Below are 22,159 nucleotides of genomic sequence, written 5' to 3'. Positions count from 1 at the left end.
CTCGACATGCAAGAACTCACCCTCATGATGTGATCATTGCCTCATCCAGCTGTACAGAGCCTTCGTCCATCAGCGATATGTCACAAATGTCCTGGCAGCCGCCTGGCTCTGAGCAGACAAGTGTTGATGTGGTTACAGGGATGGTGACATGTAGTGGGCTGAACGAAAGAAAGGGGAACAAGCAACAGGAGAATAGAGATCTCAGAATGTCAGGAGACGTGTGACCAGCTGTCATCAGTTTTATATGTGATCCTGGTTCCTTTATTGGGCAATATGATATTATTACAGGTCAGATGAAACGTAATAAACTATTTAATAAAACTCCATAAATTGCAGTTACAGAGGGTGTAGGGGGTGCAGAGGTAAGCAGTCCCATCCTGGCTCTGGTGCCGAAGGGGGCTCAAAAGATTCTCTGCCACAAAACATCAGTATTATAAATGGCGCATGATAGGTGGGGGACCCTGTTACACGTTGCATTGGGGCCCAATATCGTCTGATTACAGATGCACCACTGCTTACTGGTAATGATCACATCTTACCATTTAGATTCAGTTTTTTATATTTGCCTTCTCTGGGGGAAGGGATCTATAGCACTGCTCATCCTCAGCTTTCTGGTTCTTGAATATAATACTTAAACTTCCAAAATTAAATTCCTGGACAATGATGCAGGCAGAGAAGTAGGACAGAGGGAGCGTTAGGCGCCATCCCTTATGGGCACCAGAAATTCAGTATTTGTTAGACCAAAATAACTCAGAAATAGCTGAACAGAAAATCAAAGACTCCACAGTAAGTGTATGTTCAAAACATATTCCTAGCTCATTTTTGGATTTTTCTTTTTTTTATTGAATCAAAACATCTGTAAAAATTAGTGAATAGGAGATAGTATCCAAGATCCAAATTATACACTGAATAGATGACTATTGGGTCTACAATGGAGGACTACATTATAGCCCTCAGTGCCAGTCTGCTGCACCAAAAGCTGACAATATTGTCAAATTGAAAAGAGTAGTCAAGCAACAATCAATGTTTGACATACAGATGAGCGGCAACAGGTTGTAGTGGGAAAAAGAGCCATGGTCAGGAAACAACCCATGTTCGGTACACAGATAAGCGGCAATAGTTTGTAGAGTGGCAGCATAGAACTAGACTACAGACTTTTTCCGTCACAGATTTTACTGCAAATCTCCAGAAAAATCTGCATGTTTTTGTTGCAGGACTCGCCCCTCCCTCTTAATTTTCTTCTCCGCCTCTTTTATTAATCAGTCCATGCTGACATTCTCTGTGTCCGGGAGACTCAGTTGTCCACTTTCTCGAGCTCCAGGTTTCTTAGCCCTTTATTCCATGCTTCCATTCTTTTATATAAAGTCTGTTCCCCCTGAAGAGCGCAGAGTACTCATTTCTTTCAGGAAGTCTTCCCTTCATTTGCTCCCTAGATGTGGCTGATCCCTCAGGTCGTCGCTACCTCATCTTCCAGGGTTTCCTCCTCGATATAGACCTTACTATTCCCTTCTACTTTGCGCCCAAACACCAAATTCACTTATTTTCTCATCTCCTCAAGATTATTTGCACCCGCCAAAAGGGGATTCCGTCTTATTGCACGAGAGTCTAACCTAATAATAGATCGGCAAATCGATGATTACCACTTGCCCACTCTCCTAGTCATCGGAGTCTCCTTCAGTCCTATGACTTGGCGGACTGTTGGAATGAAAAGCATTGACCATCTTTACAGCCTTTCACCCACTCCACCAAGTTATGTCCCCTGATATACTTTTATCCATGGTCTGATCATTGCCCAATTACTATATTTTGCTCTTCCAGCCAAGGCATAGGATAATACTTTTTTTTTCGTCATCAGTCTTGGACTCTACAAGTTTTAGTGAAAACTTGAGGGGGATTACATGATCTATCATACACAGGGATCGGTAGGATCCATACCACGCACTTAGTGGGTTGCTGTACAATGGGTAAACAGAAGACTCAATCGGGGTTGTGTCGTTTCCTTTACCAAAACTATATGGGCTCCATTTTTTGCTAATTACAAATAGAGCCATTGTGCAGGTACCATGGCATGACTACTAGGTGGCCAGCAAGAGCTTACAGGTGAGGTTGGATGTCCCTTTTTGGACTCGATTGCCTAGGCTCCGGACAGCAGTACCATTTGCACTAACTTGTCTGCAGCCCTGCTCGTTGTAGCGGGAGGGCGGCCGTCACGCACAACCTGCTCCCACTGGGCAGTCACAGCTCGTATGCTCACCCCATCACTGCGCCATAATAGCATGATGATATGTACAGACTACTCAGGAAGTGGCTATATGATTTGAAACATTTTTTTTGAAGGGAGGGGCTAAACTAGCGGTATGGTTTCTTGGTTGTGGCCCCGGCAGTCAGACGCTCACAGATCAAAAAGTTAAGGCATTTCCTAGAAATAGGTCATCACTTTCTGGGATGGGAAAACCCCTTTAAAATGCCCCCACAGTGCCTCAGTTCCTTCATGATCAGTTATTTTTTTCTTTTATCTCGTTTAATGGATAATTAGAATTTTTTTTTTTAGCAGTTTAGATCAGTTGTAGTAATAAAAAAAAAAATGTCTCTAATTGTGCGATTTTTGAATGTTTTTAACTATTTTTGTATTCTATTTCCTCAGCACTGGGATCAAATCTTCGTATGTTTTCCCCGGGTTTGCGTGCATTTCCTCCAGGTTCTCTGGTTTCCTCCCACACTCCAAAAACATATTGATAGATATTCTATGAAATTTTCCCTAATTTGTGTCTGTAGCAAAAACAAGATTGTGAGCCCCATTGGGGACAGAGACTAATGTGAGCAGTGACCATCTCTGTACAGCGCTGCGGAATATGTTGAAGCCATATAAACTGGAATAAAGATTATCCCTTATTTTTGTACAATGGATTTACTAGACTGAACCTATACAGAGTAGTGGTCCTTAAACTGTGGGTCTCCGTCTATTACCCCCCCTAGCGTAGAACTAGAACACCGGTGTAGGTCATCAGCCCCGAGCCTGGACCATCCCTTTAGGTTTGAAGATAGTAATACTGTAATTTTGGAAAGTAGTCCTGACTTTAAATCCTGACTAGTGTTGCATTGAATTGTAGGAGACGTAGTGTGTCCTGTAACACATCCACATTAAATCACGCCGCTGTCGTGTCAAACCACTGAAAAGATGGTCTAGTCAGATGGATATTAACTGGATGCATAACATTTAATGACTGTTTCTTAAAATGCATCAAACTCCCTCAGGAACACCCATTTAAACCCACATTAGTATAATCTCCGCCTCTTTACGGGTCAGGTTTGTGAAAATCAAGGATGTTAGCAAGAATGCGAGTAAATTTCATAGAGAAGTAAATGTTTCCTTTTATTTAGAGGCGTCATGGTATAAAGTAGCGGTATACTTTATAATTACAGGTATTTACAGGGAACGTTCATGGTGGCGCTCCGTCTCATTGAGACTTTTTCTTATGTTTGAAAGCTTTCCCCTTCGGACCGCCCATTTTATGTCCTGCGGCAAACTTGCCCTTTTTCGCCCTCTTTGGGTCTTTAGAGCCAAACGCCCCAGGTTTCCTGGATCCCATCTGCTTTTTCTTCCCCATACCAGTGGGACGTTTATTTGGGGATCGGCCCTCAGGGTTTTTAAAGGATCTCTGTCCTTTTTGACCCGGTCTGGGTGATTGTCCTTTGGGGCTCTTAGATCCTTTGTGGAAGGGAAGCTTGGTCTTACGATATCCACTGGAGGATGGGGAAGCCTCGTTCTGTTTCATGAAGCCTTTCGATTTGTTAAATTTCTTCTGGGGAGGTCCGGAATTCCGTCTTGGAAACGACTTCTTTCTACTGCCGTGAAGGAAGAGATCTGCAAGAGGGATGGAGGACAGAAGAGGTCACAATAAACACATTAAAAACAGAAGAAATATCCCAGGAGTCCAAGGAAAAGCAAAAATATCCACACGGACTAAACTAGATGCCATCTGCCAGGCAATACATGCAAATAGCTGTGAGGATTGCCCCCCTGAGACCCGAAGGACTGGAGGTATAACCTACCTGTCCTGAGCATCGCACCTAGAAAAGTCCCAGTGCTGCTGGTGCTCCGGTCATCATGTGATGTCCCACTGGGACCAGGACAAAGAGGATTAAGATAGTACACCCAAAAGTTTCGTTATACTTCCCACTTCCATACCGTTTGGGTCCCATGAGGGCTCATCATCTCCCCCTACACAATCTACATTTTCCATAGTTGGCAAATAAAAGTGTCAGTCCCGGCAGTCGTGATGCTGGGGCTGATGGGGGTGGAACAAAGTGCCATCCACATAACCCTATAGATGTTGTACCTTTGCCTGGCTCTGCTCCAACCGTCTGCCTGTAATACTCTGCGTCATCGTCTTCAGAAACGTCTCCTGGATTTTGTTCACCCGGGTCCTCCGCTTCACTATCTTCATCCTCCGGTCGCTTCCGCTTCATTCCGGCCAAACTGCGCTTCCTGGGGTAAGTAACAGAACTCCGATTTAATATGCTGGTGAGGGGAGTCCAGGATTTGGTTACAAAACAGAGGTTGAAGTGATCTAGGACAACCAACTCTCCGGAGGAAGCTCCCCAGTATAGTGGCCTCACCTGTTACATCACGGTAGTTGCCGGAGCATCCACATTTCACATCTGCACTGATGGAAGTCAATGGGTCCTCCCTACACTCTTTCCAATTAGTCTCTGCTCAGACCACTCCTTTATTATGTCCATATGCCGTAACAGGGTACCCCTTTAAGACCAGGCCACATGGGTAACAGCAGTCACATGATGGGCTAGGGTGCTGAGCATAGTTGGCAGCCCCTTACACGAAGCATGGCCTAATGGGTGCAATGTAACGGCATCCGATAGGAATTACAGTCTGATGCAAATTCCCATGGTTGTCATAGGTAGGACAAGTTGGTTTGTCCTGTTGCGATGGCAATATCACAAGTTGTCAGCGTAATACTCATGGGTAAAGCAATTCCTAGTAGCACCTGTAGCTACTCCGGACGTCAGACCGCAGGTAGAACCAAAAAATTCCAAATTTCTTAAGGTGCAGCACGGTTATTCCAGGAGACGACAGCCTACAGGGCCTTCTCTATTAATTAGAATATCATCAAACAGTTAATTTCAGTAATTCAATTCAAAAAGTCAAACTCTCATATTCTATAGATTCATTACACACAGAGTGATCTATTTCCAGCACTTTTTTCTTTTAATGTTGATGATTATGGTAACAGTTAATGAAAACCCAAAATTTAGTGTTCTATCAAGTCCAGAGTCAGCGCAGCGTCTACCAGGACATTTCCCAGCACTTCTTGCTTCCTTCTGCTGACAAGCTTTATGGAGATGCGGATTTCATTTTCCAGCAGGACTTGGCACCTGCCCACATTGCCAAACGTACCAATAACTGGTGTAATAACCACAGTATCACTGTGCTTGATTGGCCAGCAAACTCGCCTGACCTAAACCCCATACAGAATCTATGGGGTATTGTCAAGAGGAAGATGAGACCCCAGACCCAATAATGCAGACGAGCTGAAGGCCGTGATCAAAGCAACCTGGGCTTCCATAACACCTCAGCAGTGCCACAGGCTGATCGCCTCCATGCCACGCCACAGTGATAACCCCTCAGCAGTGCCACAGGCTGATCGCCTCCATGCCACGCCGCATTGATAACACCTCAGCAGTTCCACAGGCTGATCGCCTCCATGCCACGCTGCATTGATAACACCTCAGCAGTGCCACAGGCTGATCGCCTCCATGCCACACCGCATTGATAACACCTCAGCAGTGCCACAGGCTGATCACCTCCATGCCACGCCGCATTGATAACACCTCAGCAGTGCCACAGGCTGATCGCCTCCATGCCACGCCGCATTGATAACACCTCAGCAGTGCCACAGGCTGATCACCTCCATGCCATGCCACATTGATAACACCTCAGCAGTGCCACAGGCTAATCGCCTCCATGCCACGCTGCATTGATAACACCTCAGCAGTGCCACAGGCTGATCGCCTCCATGCCACGCCGCATTGATAACACCTCAGCAGTGCCACAGGCTGATCGCCTCCATGCCACGCCGCATTGATGCAGTAATTCATGCAAAAGGAGCCCCGACCAAGTATTGCGTGCATATACTGGACATACTTCTCAGTAGGACAACATTTCACTATTAAAAATCATTTTTGAGATTGGGCTTATATAATATTCTAATTTTCTGAGAGACTAAATTTTGGGTTTTCATTATCAAAAATGCTGGAATAGATCTCTCTGTGTGTAATGAATCTATAGAATATAGGAGTTTCACTTTTTGAATTACTGAAATAAATTAACTTTATGATGATATTCTAATTCATTGAGAAGGACTAGTAAGTATTGGTTCTTGCTTCTATGGGAGACTGATATTTTTAGGGTCATGTGACCCAACTCACTCTGTTCAGTAAAGTATTCTTACTTATTAAATGGGAGATATTATTATAGTCTGCTGACTGGGGAGTACTATCAGGCCGGGTTCCCACGCGTCATATACGCTGCATAAAACCACGCAGCGTATCATACCTGAATCCTGCAGCACACTGCGTCCGAAAAACCGCACCACACTGTGGTGCGTTTGTTTGGGCGGAATTTCCAAAAAACAAACAAACAAAATTCATACTTACCATGGCCGTTGTGATGGCGACGCGTCCCTCGTTTGACGTCCATTCCGGCCTCCCTGGATGACGCTGCAGCGTTCTTCACATGGCATGAAACGTCATCCCAGGAGGCTGGACTGGGTGAAGAAGCAGTGAATTCTGGGTAAGTATAAACCGTTATTTTTTTCTGAGTTGCGATATTCGTGGCGGAATCGCTGCGATTGTGCTGCAAAAATCGCAACTCAGAAAAAATAAAGGTTTATACTTACCCAGAACTCACTGCAGTCATCCTCAATTACAATGGATAGGAGTAATGTCATCTGAAGTGTTCACCATTAATAGTCAGCACTGGCACCAGCTTGTTCTCAGTACTGTTGGGAGTCCAGCAGATGGACCTGGTGAGCCGGATTTGACAAGGACTGCTCCTCCCACGGTGGTGCTCATCAGTGTAAGGACAGACCGCCGCTCACACTCACTTATTGTCTTCTTTCATCTCACTCTTGCGCTGCACGTCCTGTTCTTGTTTCTTCCTCCTCGCACTCTTCTGTTTCAGCTTCTTTTCTCTTCGATCCAACATCGCCTTGATCTCCTCCTCCGTCTTTTGGACTGAGATGGGGGAAAAAAAATAATATATTGTAACCCGTTCTGTTGATAAATAAACCAAAGCCCGTCCTGTTTAGCTCTAGTGCCCCCATTTAATCCAGCCCTTCCATCTACCATCAACTTCCTTTAATCTGGAATTTGCAGAACTCAAACAAGAACTGTCTTATCAGACACCCCAAGAATTGTACTGAAACCGTAACTTACTGAAGCTGTGGTATAACACTTTGCCGTCATTCAGACCCTCCTCAATCTTGACCAACTGTAGAGTCATCCGAGGGCCGATCTGGGGGCAAGAGAGAAAATTATCATGTGGGAACTCACGTACAGTCCTCTCTATCACAGATACCTCATATCTTTCTATCCATCTCTATTTCAAATATCTCTTTCTCTCATCAATCTATTAGTTTCATTTCCATTGATCCAATATCAAGCTCCCCAACATCCACCGCTCTCCCCCACATCCACCGCTCTCCCCCAACATCCACCGCTCTCCCCCAACATCCACCGCTCTCCCCCAACATCCACCGCTCTCCCCCAACATCCACCGCTCTCCCCCAACATCCACCGCTCTCCCCCAACATCCACCGCTCTCCACCAACATCCACCGCTCTCCACCAACATCCACCGCTCTCCACCAACATCCACCGCTCTCCACCAACATCCACCGCTCTCCCCCAACATCCACCGCTCTCCACCAACATCCACCGCTCTCCCCCAACATCCACCGCTCTCCCCCAACATCCACCGCTCTCCCCCAACATCCACCGCTCTCCACCAACATCCACCGCTCTCCACCAACATCCACCGCTCTCCCCCAACATCCACCGCTCTCCCCCAACATCCACCGCTCTCCCCCAACATCCACCGCTCTCCCCCAACATCCACCGCTCTCCCCCAACATCCACCGCTCTCCCCCAACATCCACCGCTCTCCCCCAACATCCACCGCTCTCCCCCAACATCCACCGCTCTCCCCCAACATCCACCGCTCTCCACCAACATCCACCGCTCTCCACCAACATCCACCGCTCTCCACCAACATCCACCGCTCTCCACCAACATCCACCGCTCTCCACCAACATCCACCGCTCTCCACCAACATCCACCGCTCTCCACCAACATCCACCGCTCTCCACCAACATCCACCGCTCTTCCCCAACATCCACCGCTCTCCCCCAACATCCACCGCTCTCGCTTAAGCCTATCACTCTCGCTAACGTCTATTGCGGTGAGTTATGTGAACAGAGCCTAATATCCGTCTATCTAGTTCTCTCCATGTTGATGTGACTGGAATAACATTAGGATTTTTTTTTTAATCTCACCTCTGTTAGACGCACGGCACTTTGCTGGGACTTCATGTTGCCACGTCCGGCATATGCCTGGGGCAGCTCGGTGATGTTATGTTCTCCATCCTGCTCGGCCTCGCTCTCCGACAGGTTGGCTCCTCTAGAAGAAGGGAATGAGATGTCAGTAATTGGAAGTTGCAAATGCAGCCATGTAGATATACTGGATTTCATATTTTACATTTACACACCAAGGCAGAATGAAATATTTAGGCCAAACATGGCGTAATGGTGTGCCGCGAAGACAACGGGTTCAAGACCCAAGCTGGCATTCATTGGCCCAGGTTTCCTCGCCCAGTCTAAACACATGTGGATAAGCAAACATTTTGTTCCTGTTTCTATGAGGTCATGTTAATGGCAGAATAAAGTCATTTGATTGTATATTGAGAAAGTAGTGCTGCAAAATTCCTTTAGTCCGGCACCTGATCGGGAAATCCCAATAATCTGGCAAGGAATTAAAATATTCCCATGCTTGTTTTAATATAAATGACCTGATAATTTGGCAAGCCTAGCCCACAGCAGGCCTCATGAAAGTATATAATGTACTACCCATAGCGGGAGTTTAACCCTTCCCTGCAGTATAAATACTGCCTGCCGAACCCTCACTGCCCTGGCACTTTTTCCTCTCCCAAGCCCAGCCTTTTCGCCCCAGTTGCATGTATGCAAGTGGGAGGCTGATTTGGATAGGGAGTTGTCAAAAATCGAGTGGCCCAAATTTTGTCTTCCAGTACAAGAGGACTACTGAGTACTCGGCTGCTTAAAACCAACATCAATGTTCTCACAGGTGGTACTTGACCACGGCCGTATAGCCAGAGCAGTCCCGGGTACTCTTCACATTGCTTGAGGATGCCGGGTACTGGGGGGACATGCTCTGTATATGGTAGCTCTGCCCTAAAGTGCGGAGGCCTTGGGTGAGTGAACATTTCCTTATCTTAACTCTCACTGGCCATAAGTTAATCAAAGACCCACAAGAGACCCTCAACAAGAAAATTCCTGACATACCCCACCATTCCTGTGTTGTCATTTCTTTTTGGCCATGAAACCAACAATTGTAATGTTGTGGAAAAAACAAACTCTTGACTTTTCTGACGTTAAGAGACGTGGGTCTTGGTATATGACCAAAAAGAAATGGACGGCAATTCCTCTAGATAAAATGGAGAGAATCCAGGCAATGTGGTCCCCCAGGGATGACTATGTCAGAAATCCCCCCTTTCCCTGTCCTGCTCTTTCCCCCTCGTTCCGGAGTAGTTGTTACCCTAGCTGGTGAATAGCACAGGCCGGCTCCTGCTCTTCCATTCTTCTTTTCTCCCTCCATTATTTTTCCTTTCTTCTTTTCTTTCCCCTCTCTCTCTCTCTGCCTTTTCCCATGTTCTTACGTGGTCCCTTTTTTACCAGCTAGCATGTACTTGGACACTGTTTTTCTTGACATGTCGCCCCTCTATGTCTCAGCTCTGAGCTGATCTATTTTCTGACGTACCCCTATTCTTACTGTCAAAAGTCAATAAAAAGTTAAAACTCAATAATACATTTTTAGGACACTTACTTGACCAGTAATTCACTGATGTCCTCCCAGCGGCTCATGTTGGGGAATTTTTCCTGGAGAAGCTTCTTCATCCCCTTGCTCATTCCCACTGGGACCACCTTCAAACTGCTGTAAAGATACAAGACACAAGGCTATCATTTTCATGAACAACAGCGCACCCTCCAGACAGTCTAGAGCTACTGCAGTGTTAGAATAAAATTCCTGCCAGGGAAATGCTCTTTACCTGTACTGAAAAGCTGCATTACCGCTTCGATAGAATATATGGTTAATACATTACTTAAAGGGGTTTACCAAGAGTGTAACATTGATAACCTATCCGGCCCGTGCTGTTCAATTGTGGATGAGCTGCAGTACCAGACACAGCCACAATCAAACATATGGCGCGGTGATCCAAATCATGGCACCAAGTTGGGCACCAAATAGTAACATTGCATTACTTACTAATGCCTGAACTCCAGCAACTGGGTGTCATCATTGTAGTTAATGAGGATACATCTGCGAATCGTGTTCAAGTTAACCTGCGATGGAGAAAAAAAAAAAAAAGTCAGACGGGTAGTCATCAAGATCATAGAATTACAAAACTATGCTAGAGAAATGAGGATACAGGGCAGGATAGTGAGAGTTAGGGTCAGTTCACACAGAGTTTTTTGGAGCTGATTTTGACGCAGAAACAGAGTTGGAATTAGAGCCAAGAAAGGCCCAAATCACCCCCCATTGATATCAATAGGAGCCAGTTTTCTTTTCGTGCAGCTTTTTGCCGCTCGCGGAAAATAAAAAGCAGCATGTTCTTTCTTTCAGCGGCTTCTGTCTCTGAACTCCCATTGAAATCAATGGGAGGCAAAAAAAATCTGCAGCGCTCCGTTTCTGAGCGTTTTTTATGCAGCGTTTTTTTTACCCACAGTCATTGCATTCGATTCAACGGCTGCGGGCGAAAGAATGCAGCGAAAAAAAACCAGGAATTTTAGGGAGATTTTTTTTGCTTGCAAAAAAATCAATGTGAACTGGGCCTAGTAGTTCATCCGCTTCTCAGTGAGCACAACATGAGATGTCTCAGAGCGTTTACTTCAGGAGGATCATGGGAAACCCTCAGCAGACTATACAACGTCATCACCGACATCAACTAAGACACATTAATCTATTGGGAGGGGGACGGCGGCTTTTTGCAGTTGTTGGAAAGAACCGCAGCATTACCGCTTACTGTGATTGTACACATATAAAGATGCGAGACATCTGAAAAACCAACCTCTGGGAGGCTCAGCGGATCACACTGCTGTCCTATGAGATATGTGCTAACCCAGATGGCTCCTTATATTCAGTAACCAACCTAACCAAGCAAAGCTGCAGTGTAAAGCATAGGGGTAGAAAGAGAAGCAGTCTGAACATCTAATAAGACAGAACCTTTCTTACCTTGTGCACATTGATGGAGGGGAACATGTTCTGGAACATCGTGGCCATGACCTTGACATGCATTCCTTGGGTGCCGAAATTATTGAGAACCAGTAGAGGAGGAAAGACAAACTGCTGTTCATGCATGCGATGCTTCTTCAGGGAGGAGACCACGTCTTTCATCAAAGAATACTGCACATAAGAAAGCAAATGTTTAACCACCGTGCCCTGACGGAGTCCGAGGCCCAGTCTAAAGCTGGGGGATTGGCCAATTAGATTGTGCTGGTCTAGAATTGTGACTTGGATAACAATCAGAACACATTTTATTAGTAATCAATGCAAAAATTAAAACTTAAAACTCCAAAGGGTCCACTTACTGATAGTACACGGGTAGTTGTTAAGACCTACCTAGGTATGCCCTAACAGGAAATATGGACAGGCTGTCCTGGGGTCCTACAATGGGTCCTGATTGCATCACAGGAATAATCTGTGATGTGAACAAAGGGACGGCTCCCCCCTCAGGGCTGATCGCAACATTCAAAGGGTTAGATGGCAGAGATCAGAGGTTTTTCAGATCTCCGCCGCCGCTAGCACGAGGCTGCGACTGTCTATTACAGCCATTGTAGTGCCCTGATTGCACTGGCACATCAGATGTGCCCACACCATCAGCAGGACAGGAACGCTCATTATGATGTGGTGAGTCCTGCGTTATCACGTGGTTAAGTAACATCAATACAAAAAGAAACAAGATGAAGAGGAGAGAAGACGTTGGAGATTAAAGGCAGAACTTTCCTGAAACAGCTCAGCTCAGAGAAAGGGAAGGACACCAACCTGCGTCACTTTGAAGTGCAGTGTGGGGCCTCTCGGCAAACGGACGAATTTCTGATGATGGGAAAAAAGAAAGAAAACAAAGTTTACTATTACCTGATATTTCCTAAATGGTGGCAAGAGGCTGCGACAAAATCACCGTCCTTAGAGCCGATTATCAGGGTGTAAAATGCCCTCACACTGCTGCATTGGCACTTCATATTAGGGTAAAGTGCCAGCTTAAATACTTCCTTAGGTCTTTGCTAGTCTCTAATAAAAGATGTCAGTAGAGGGTAGAGCAGTGGCGTGCACCCTCTGTCCCTCCATATATTATTATCAGGCACTATTGGGTGCAGCTGTGGGGGCATTATACAGCGATATAAATTCAATGGCATAGCATGAAAATAGAGAGCGTGACATACAACAGGTGTGGCCGAAATAATCGCAATCGGGGCTACGTGTTCAATTAATCGTGACTTTGCCTCAGGGCTGGGCAATTATGACCCAAATCAGAGTCAGCTCGCTTTGCAGCCCACTTGGCACTCCCATGCTCAGGATTATGAGGGGGATCCCAGCGGTTGGACCACCCACTGATCTAGGTAATATGCCATCATAGCGTATTGTAGGAAACCCCTTTAAATGTGTCTTCAGCTCTTTACTTACAAAGTTGACATTTGTTTCCGTTTTGCTGAAGATGAGGAAGTGGGTGACTCCGAGGGGGCCGGCCACTGCAACAAAATCTTTCAGGCTATTATTCTTGCGAGCCTATGAAACAAAGCACATCGTGAACAAATCATCTGTCAATGCCCCGCCTAGCCCAGGGCCGGAGTAAACAGTATGGTATATGGATCCGAGCAATGTATGGGTCTCCCAGCCTTGTAATATCGGCAGGTCATCACCTTCAGGGAGGAGGCAGTAAAGGGCTCCATTGTTTTTCTCACATCATTGATCAACTGCTGCACGTTCTTCCCAATCTGCCCGCGATGGAAGACAAATGAGTGTGGAACGCTGGCATAATCCTCCTCGGCATTGTGAACGGCTGTCGCTCGTAGCTTCTTCTGGTTCTTTGACTACAGGTGAGGACAATGATGAGATAAGAGGCATGGAGACACTTATTGAGCAATAACAATCAATAAAAAATAGGAGAACACTGCAGAGACGATCATTTAGCCGCACAGAATAAGTGGGGGCCAAAACAGCTAAAGGCTGATCAAAGTATTAGGTGGCAGGGGGTGGTTCTAGCTGTCAGCAAGAGGAAGATTGCAGGAGTGTTTCTAGCTGGCAGAGAGATGAAAGTGGCGGTGTGTGGTTCTAGCTGGCAGAGAGGGGATGATGGTGGCGGTGTGTGGTTCTAGCTGGCAGAGAGGATGGTGGCGGTGTGTGGTTCTAGCTGGCAGAGAGGATGGTGGCGGTGTGTGGTTCTAGCTGGCAGAGAGGATGGTGGCGGTGTGTGGTTCTAGCTGGCAGAGAGGATGGTGGCGGTGTGTGGTTCTAGCTGGCAGAGAGGATGGTGGCGGTGTGTGGTTCTAGCTGGCAGAGAGGATGGTGGCGGTGTGTGGTTCTAGCTGGCAGAGAGGATGGTGGCGGTGTGTGGTTCTAGCTGGCAGAGAGGATGGTGGCGGTGTGTGGTTCTAGCTGGCAGAGAGGGGATGATGGTGGCGGTGGGTGGTTCTAGCTGGCAGAGAGGATGGAGGCGGTGTGTGGTTCTAGCTGGCAGAGAGGGGATGATGGTGGCGGTGTGTGGTTCTAGCTGGCAGAGGATGGTGGCGGTGTGTGGTTCTAGCTGGCAGAGGATGGTGGCGGTGTGTGGTTCTAGCTGGCAGAGGATGGTGGCGGTGTGTGGTTCTAGCTGGCAGAGGATGGTGGCGGTGTGTGGTTCTAGCTGGCAGAGGATGGTGGCGGTGTGTGGTTCTAGCTGGCAGAGGATGGTGGCGGTGTGTGGTTCTAGCTGGCAGAGGATGGTGGCGGTGTGTGGTTCTAGCTGGCAGAGAGGATGGTGGCGGTGGGTGGTTCTAGATGGCAGAGAGGATGGTGGCGGTGGGTGGTTCTAGCTGTCAGGGAGAGGATGGTGGCAGTGGGTGGTTCTAGCTGGCAGAGAGGATGGTGGCGGTGTGTGGTTCTAGCTGGCAGAGAGGGGATGATGGTGGCGGTGTGTGGTTCTAGCTGGCAGAGAGGGGATGATGGTGGCGGTGGGTGGTTCTAGCTGGCAGAGAGGATGGTGGCGGTGTGTGGTTCTAGCCGGCAGAGAGAGGATGGTGGCGGTGTGTGGTTCTAGCCGGCAGAGAGAGGATGGTGGCGGTGTGTGGTTCTAGCTGGCAGAGAGAGGATGGTGGCGGTGTGTGGTTCTAGCTGGCAGAGAGAGGATGGTGGCGGTGTGTGGTTCTAGCTGGCAGAGAGAGGATGGTGGCGGTGTGTGGTTCTAGCTGGCAGAGGATGGTGGCGGTGTGTGGTTCTAGCTGGCAGAGGATGGTGGCGGTGTGTGGTTCTAGCTGGCAGAGAGGATGGTGGCGGTGGGTGGTTCTAGCTGGCAGAGAGGATGGTGGCGGTGGGTGGTTCTAGCTGTCAGGGAGAGGATGGTGGCGGTGGGTGGTTCTAGCTGTCAGGGAGAGGATGGTGGCAGTGGGTGGTTCTAGCTGGCAGAGAGGATGGTGGCGGGGTGTGGTTCTAGCTGGCAGAGAGGGGATGATGGTGGCGGTGGGTGGTTCTAGCTGGCAGAGAGGGGATGATGGTGGCGGTGGGTGGTTCTAGCTGGCAGAGAGGGGATGATGGTGGCGGTGTGTGGTTCTAGCCGGCAGAGAGAAGATGGTGGCGGTGGGTGGTTCTAGCCGGCAGAGAGGATGGTGGCGGTGGGTGGTTCTAGCTGTCAGGGAGAGGATGGTGGCGGTGGGTGGTTCTAGCTGTCAGGGAGAGGATGGTGGCGGTGGGTGGTTCTAGCTGTCAGGGAGAGGATGGTGGCGGTGGGTGGTTCTAGCTGGCAGAGAGGATGGTGGCGGTGTGTGGTTCTAGCTGGCAGAGAGGGGATGATGGTGGCGGTGTGTGGTTCTAGCTGGCAGAGAGGGGATGATGGTGGCGGTGGGTGGTTCTAGCTGGCAGAGAGGATGGTGGCGGTGTGTGGTTCTAGCTGGCAGAGAGGATGGTGGCGGTGTGTGGTTCTAGCTGGCAGAGAAACGAAGGCGGCGGTGGGTGGTTCTAGCTGGCAGAGAGGATGGTGGCGGTGTGTGGTTCTAGCTGGCAGAGAGGATGGTGGCGGTGGGTGGTTCTAGCTGGCAAGAGAAACGAAGGCGGCGGTGGGTGGTTCTAGCGGTCAGCAAGAGGAAGGTGGCATGGGGGGTTCCGGCTGGACTTCCCTGCAGGAGGTTATGGCAGTCTGGATGGTGTGGGTGGAGTATGTAGACTGGTATCACTGCCAGCTCCATTCACAGCATACAGGTTGACACACTGCCAGTATTGTGCTGGTGGCACCTACAATGAAGAAGTGAGGAGTTTCATGTCCTCTTATTATAAGTTTTTTACATTTATTTTTAATAATCGGGGCACCGTGGAGACCCAAGTTCTGACATCTCTGCTGCAGAACTACAACTCCCAGCAGCTCCTCGATGATGGGGCTCTGGGACCAGAAGTCTAATGACCCTCCCCTTCCAGCAGCAGATCATCTCCTGCTCCCCCCGGTACCGGACCAGTTCTCCCCGCTCTCACCTTATCCTTTCCCATGCTGCGCTCTGCTGTCCTCCGGCCGCTGCTACTATACACACGTGTTAGAGAAGCTGAACCACTTCCGGTTCTGCCGCCGGGTGTAGGGAAATAAGGTCCCTGTGCTGTTAGTTCCGCCGCCACTTAGTTCCGGGACGCTGATGGAAGAGACTGTGGGTACTTTGCGATTGCGCTGATGAATAGAGGCAAGTGTGAATTTTCTACGCAGTCTCTGTGCGGCTTTACACATCTAACGTGAATGTGATAACAAAGATATGGGATAAAAAGAAAAGGGGGTCCATAACAGCCAATCAGATTCTGGCTTTCATATTTACACTGCAGGTTATAAAATGAATGAAATGTTCTGATTGGTTGCTATGGGCAACATCTTAAATTTTAAAAAAATCCCAATAAGTCGTCATTATTTTGTTCTTTCAGTTTATATAAAAGTTAGGTGACAAACGATATGGCCTCCGTTATAGCTTCATCAACCTTTTCTAGAACCCTGAATGACAAATCTGCCTAGATATACACTCGTACTGGAGCCAGGGATGTAGCAGATTTGCCATTCAGGACTCTACGGAAAGCTGGGTAACCATTTTGGATTTTTCGCATTAATTGCGGAAAATCTGCAGCCTATTACAGAAGCAGCAAAGTGGATGAGATTTGAACAAATCCCACTAACACGCTGCGTAAAAAACCCGCCGAAAAAAAGTTCATAAATTGACCTGCGGTGCGGTATTAATTTACGCTGCGGAATCGCTAATTTTCTGTTGCAGGTTTCCCCCATTGAATTAAAAAAAAAACGAAACAAAAAGCTGATGTTGCGTTTTTTGCTGCGATTCCGCCTCAAAAATCACAAGTCCTCTATACATGCCCAGAACTCTCTGCTCCTGCGTCCAGCCCGGCCGCCATGGTTGACAATTCATCCCATGTGACTCCTGCAGCCAATCAAAGGCTGCAGCGGTCACATGGGCTAAAACTTCATTCTAGGAGGCCGGGCTGCAGGATGGCAGAGGGACGCATCGCCATGGCTACTGGTAAGTATGACTGTTTGCTTTTTTTTTTACCTGCAGCAAACATTCCCGCCGAAAAACTGCACCACAATTTGTTACGTTTTTTTTTGGCCGGAATTCCCTGCAGCGTCCAGGGCGGATACGCTGTGTGAACTTACCAAAATGGTGGTCAAAGTTGGTTGTTACCCAGCTTTTACAGAAATAGATAAAAGTAATTATTATGAAGATAACATTTTTTTTGTAATTATTTCTAATTATTTGTTTCATTTTAGCCTTAAAGGGGTTGTCCATGAAAGTCCCTTTCTAAATAGAAGATGGCCTGAATATCAGCTGATCGCTGTGGGTCCGCCCTTTGTAACCCCCAGTGATCAGCTAATATACTAAGGAAATCATCATGACTTCTGTTCTCATGACGGATCCAAGCGGCCCTCGATGTACCCCATTGACTTCTAATGCCTCATGCACACGACCGCGCTATTGATTCAGTCGAAAAAACGGAACCCTGCCGGAATGGTGACAAACGGAAACCATTAGCAGTGTTTCCGTCACCATTGATATCAATGGTGATGCAAACGGAAGCTGAGGTTACCGTTTGACTTTCCGTTGCGCGGTTCCACGACGGAAACCTCCAACGGAACCCCTCAACGGAAAGCGAGCACTGATGTGAACAGGCCCTAAGGGCCTGTTCACATCAGCATTGGCTTTCCGTTCCGGGATTCCATCGGAGGTTTCCGTCGATATCAGTGCTCCCCCTTTGTATATAGGGTCAGACAGCGTTCCCCCCTTGTATATAGTGCCACACAGCACTCCCCCCCTTGTATATAGTGTCACAGAGCACTCCCCCCCTTTGTATACAGGCCCACACAGTGCTACACTCCCCCTTGTATATAGGGCCACCCAGCACTCCCCCTTGTATATAGTGTAACGGAACAATCCCCCCCCCCTCCTTGAATATATACACAGCGATAGTCCCCACCTAAAAAAATATATACAGTTTACTTACCTTACCCCGTGGCGGCCGCACCAGCTGGACGTGTGTGAATCCTCCGGACTAGACGCATGCGCAGACTGGCGAGATGCAGTACCTCATCACGCCGGCCTGTGCAGGGAGTCTTCCCAGCGCCTTATAGGCTGCAAGCCGGACGTGACCGGCTGCAGCCTATAGTATTCATTTGTATCTAAGTCCTGAGGACTCAGATACAAATGAATGTGGCTGCCACTAGCATCGGGACCCCCTCCGGTGCTAGTGACGCCAGCGGGCATGAGGGGGCCCGTGCGATCATGTGCAGTTCGGGCGGCCGCCTGAACCACCCTAATGATAATCCGCCACTGCACGTGTGTTATATTCTGTGCAGCGCCAAGACCGGCGCCAAGAGAGAGAACCCAGAAGGCAGCTGCTGTCCACCGACCTCACCTCAGATCTTCGAAGCAGCCATGTGAGCCTGAAAAGACGCCATACACTAGCCCTAACTTCAGGGAGTAGATCGTTTTTGATGCCTTTACAGCTACCCAATCCCACCCCGCATCTCCTACCCACCCTACACCACGCAGGGATTGCTGTTTTTTCTATTCACACAACATGGTTCGAGTGTCGGACGTTGAAAACGTCCGTCTAGGTCCAATTTGGCGGCCGTTTTGCATCCGTTTTGTATCCATTCTGTGTCCGTGTTTTCCGTTTTTGACACATTTTTAAAAACAGATGAATTTCATGTGTAGATATTGAAACAGTGCCCTCTGTAGATAATGCCGCAGTGCCCTCTGTAGATAATGCCGCAGTGCCCTCTGTAGATAATGCCGCAGTGCCCTCTGTAGATAATGCCACAGTGCCCTCTGTAGATAATGCCGCAGTGCCCTCTGTAGATAATGCCGCAGTGCCCTCTGTAGATAATGCCTCAGTGCCCTCTGTAGATAATGCTGCAGTGCCCTCTGTAGATAATGCCGCAGTGCCCTCTGTATATAATGCCACAGTACCCTCTGTAGATAATGTCACACAGCCCCCGTAGATAGTGCCACACAGCGCCCACTGTAGATGGCAACACACATTGCCCCCTGTAGATTGTGCCACTCAGAGCCCCCCTGTAGATAGCGCCTCCCCCACTGTACACCGTGTTCCAAATTATTATGCAGATTGGATTTAAGTGTCCTAAACATTTAATTATTCATTTTTCAATTATAAACTCATGGATGGTATTGTGTCTTAGGGCTCTTTGGATCATTGTTATCAATCTCAGACACCTGTGATAATTAGTTTGCCAGGTGTGCCCAATCAAAGGAAAACTACTTAAGAAGGACGTTCCACATTATTAAGCAAGCCACAGGTTTCAAGCAATATGGGAAAGAAAAAGGATCTCTCTGCTGCCGAAAAGCGTGAAATAGTGCAATACCTTGGACAAGGTATGAAAACATTGGATATTTCAAGAAAACGTAAGCGTGATCATCGTACTGTGAAAAGATTTGTGGCTGATTCAGAGCACAGACGTGTTCGTTCAGATAAAGGCATAATGAGGAAGGTTTCTGCCAGACAAATTAATAGGATTAGGAGAGCAGCTGCTAAAATGCCATTGCAAAGCAGCAAACAGGTATTTGAAGCCGCTGGTGCCTCTGGAGTCCCGCGAACCTCAAGGTGTAGGATCCTCCAGAGGTTTGCAAGTGTGCATAAAGCTATTATTCGGCCACCCCTAGACAATGCTCACAAGCAGAAACGGTTGCAGTGGGCTCAGAAATACATGAAGACTAATTTTCAAACCGTGTTGTTTACTGATGAGTGCCGTGCAACCCTGGATGGTCCAGATGGATGGAGTAGTGGATGGTTGGTGAATGGCCACCATGTCCCAACAAGGCTGCGACGTCAGCAAGGAGGTGGCGGAGTCATGTTTTGGGCTTGAATCATGGGGAGAGAGCTAGTAGGCCCCTTTAGGGTCCCTGACGGTGTGAAAATGACTTCTGCAAAGTACGTAGAGTTTATGACTGACCGCTTTCTTCCGTGGTACAAAAAGAAGAACCGTGCCTTCCGTAGCAAAATTATCTTCATGCATGACAATGCACCATCTCATGCTGCAAAGAATACCTCTGTGTCATTGGCTGCTATGGGCATAAAAGGAGAGAAACTCATGGTGTGGCCCCCATGTTCCCCTGACCTCAACCCTATTGAGAACCTTTGGAGCACCCTCAAGCAAAATATCTATGAGGGTGGGAGGCAGTTCACATCAAAACAGAAGCTCTGGGAGGTTATTCTGACATCCTGCAAAGATATTCAAGCAGAAACTGTCCAAATACTCACAAATTCAATGGATGCAAGAATTGTGAAGGTGATATCAAAGAAGGGGTCCTATGTTAACATGTAACTTGGCCTGTTAAGTTTTTTTTCATTGAAAGAGCTTTTGATTTCTGTAACTATGACCTCCTGATGCTGCAAATTCAACAAATTACCATTTTAGTTCTCTTTACAATCTTTAAAATGTTTTGATCTCTGTTGTGCATAATAATTTGAAACAGTGAATTTTGAGTTTTTTACTTCTAAAAAAAAAATCATTAGGAGATTTGTTCAATAAAATTTGCATTATACTCCAACGGTTGATGGCTTGAAGATTATACTGACTGTCATTTGCATCGACTATTTAGGAAAATCAGCGAAAAATAACATTTGCATAATAATTTTGAATGCAGTGTATATAGCGCTACCCCCTTCCTATGTAGATAGTGCCACCCACACCTGCCCTGTAGATAGTGCCACTCATGCCTGCCCTGTAGATAGTGCCACCTACGTCTGCCCTGTAGATAGTGCTACCTACGCCTGCCCTGTAGATAGTGCCACATACGCGTGCGCTGTAGATAGTGCCACCCATGTCTGCCCTGTAGATAGTGCCACCCATGTCTGCCCTGTAGATAGTGCCATCCATGCCTGCCCTGTAGATAGTGCCATTCACACCCCCCCTGAACCGCAATCCCCGGCCAGAGTGTTGCCGATGGCCCGGGATTCCGCTCCTGCAGAAGCCAATGATGTCAATATTCATATATGGATAGTAACTTCAGAAGGGGCTTCTTTAGAAGCAGAATCCCCGGTCACGTCGGCAAGGCAGTGCCCAGGGATTGCGGTCCAGAAGCGTCGGCAACGCAGGCCGAGGAGAAGGCAGCTCACCTCAGATCTTGAATGCAAGGCGCCGAACACTAGCCCTGACTTAAAGGGATCCTGTCATCAACATCTTACCTGTTAAACTCGCCTGACCCCTCAATGGCCGCAGCTGTCCAGAGTTCGTTCCTGTTCTCTTCTTTCCTGAAGTCCTCCTCTGTCTGTAAATATCGTCATTTAAACTCTTCCCGCCTTTTATGGTAATTATTTTTCCCTCTGGGATGCAGCTTCTTAACCCCGCCCACCATTGCCACCTGTCTGGCCCTGACTGGCTAAGGAGCTGTCAATCAAAAAGAAGGAGGTGGAGTCCACTCTGAGACGCTGGAGGAATGAAAATCTGACTCTTTTCAGATGAAGATTTGACTCTTTTCTGCTCATTTGCATACGGCGTGGGACCACTGAAAAACGGAATACTAAAGTTACAGAGCTTACTTAGAACATATTTATAGCTTAGATGACAATGATTTTTCACCCACTTTTACCAGGTATTGCTGGCTTTATAGCTAAAATGCTGGTGACAGGTTCCCTTTAAGGCAGGAGCTAGTGTACAGCTACTCACAACACACCACGACAATATTTGTATTCTCCCACGCCGGGTGCTGCCGGAAGGTAGATGCGACAGCACCCGGCGTTCATACGGCTACAATGTACTAAGATAGGATACGGCGCCGGACATTCCTAAGAAACGCTGCAGGTAAAGTTTTTGAATCCAGCTCCCTGGGAGGTCCAGCGCCGTACGGCGCCACAACTGATGTCCCCTGTGCCAGAACAGATCTCATAGAAAACAAACGCTCATTCTTCGGATGACTTCATCTTTAATGTCGGCCAAAAAAACCTCTTGTCAGCATCACATCTCACCATGTAAACAGAGGATGTGCTGCCGATTGACGTGCTGTATTGTCGCTCGGTGCTCGTTTAACGTGCAAAATATCTGCCGATGTTAAAGGATCTTTTGTTGGACACTGCCACGCACATGTTTATATTCTGGGACATGA

General features: G+C 47.7%; 1 protein-coding gene across 1 annotated transcript; it reads right to left on the bottom strand.

The window, feature by feature from the left end:
• Positions 1–3,347: 3,347 nt before the first annotated feature.
• Positions 3,348–21,259, bottom strand: PPAN (peter pan homolog). Its single transcript, XM_075858957.1, has 13 exons — positions 21,243–21,259; positions 16,026–16,212; positions 13,229–13,399; positions 12,993–13,094; positions 12,354–12,404; positions 11,544–11,714; positions 10,578–10,654; positions 10,137–10,244; positions 8,573–8,696; positions 7,456–7,534; positions 7,125–7,254; positions 4,341–4,489; positions 3,348–3,865 (listed from the first exon to the last, which is right to left on the bottom strand). The coding sequence occupies exons 2-13, from the start codon at positions 16,038–16,040 to the stop codon at positions 3,459–3,461; spliced, it is 1,584 nt and encodes a 527-aa protein (XP_075715072.1). The 5' UTR covers positions 16,041–16,212; positions 21,243–21,259; the 3' UTR covers positions 3,348–3,458.
• Between the last annotated feature and the right edge of the window lie 900 nt (positions 21,260–22,159).

The sequence above is a fragment of the Rhinoderma darwinii genome, chromosome 3, assembly GCF_050947455.1.
Source record: "Rhinoderma darwinii isolate aRhiDar2 chromosome 3, aRhiDar2.hap1, whole genome shotgun sequence".
Lineage (NCBI taxonomy): Eukaryota > Metazoa > Chordata > Amphibia > Anura > Rhinodermatidae > Rhinoderma > Rhinoderma darwinii.
The sequence above is the reverse complement of the archived record's forward strand: the minus strand, read 5'-3'. Positions and strand labels throughout refer to the sequence as shown.

What these genes read in the sequence shown, in the direction of transcription:
- PPAN (XM_075858957.1), bottom strand. An exon ending in CGGAAACAAATGTCAACTTT is followed by an intron (nt 12,405 to 12,992) that starts GTAAGTAAAGAG and finishes TCCCATCATCAG; the next exon opens with AAATTCGTCCGTTTGCCGAG. An exon ending in AGTGTTATACCACAGCTTCA is followed by an intron (nt 7,255 to 7,455) that starts GTAAGTTACGGT and finishes CCCCCATCTCAG; the next exon opens with TCCAAAAGACGGAGGAGGAG.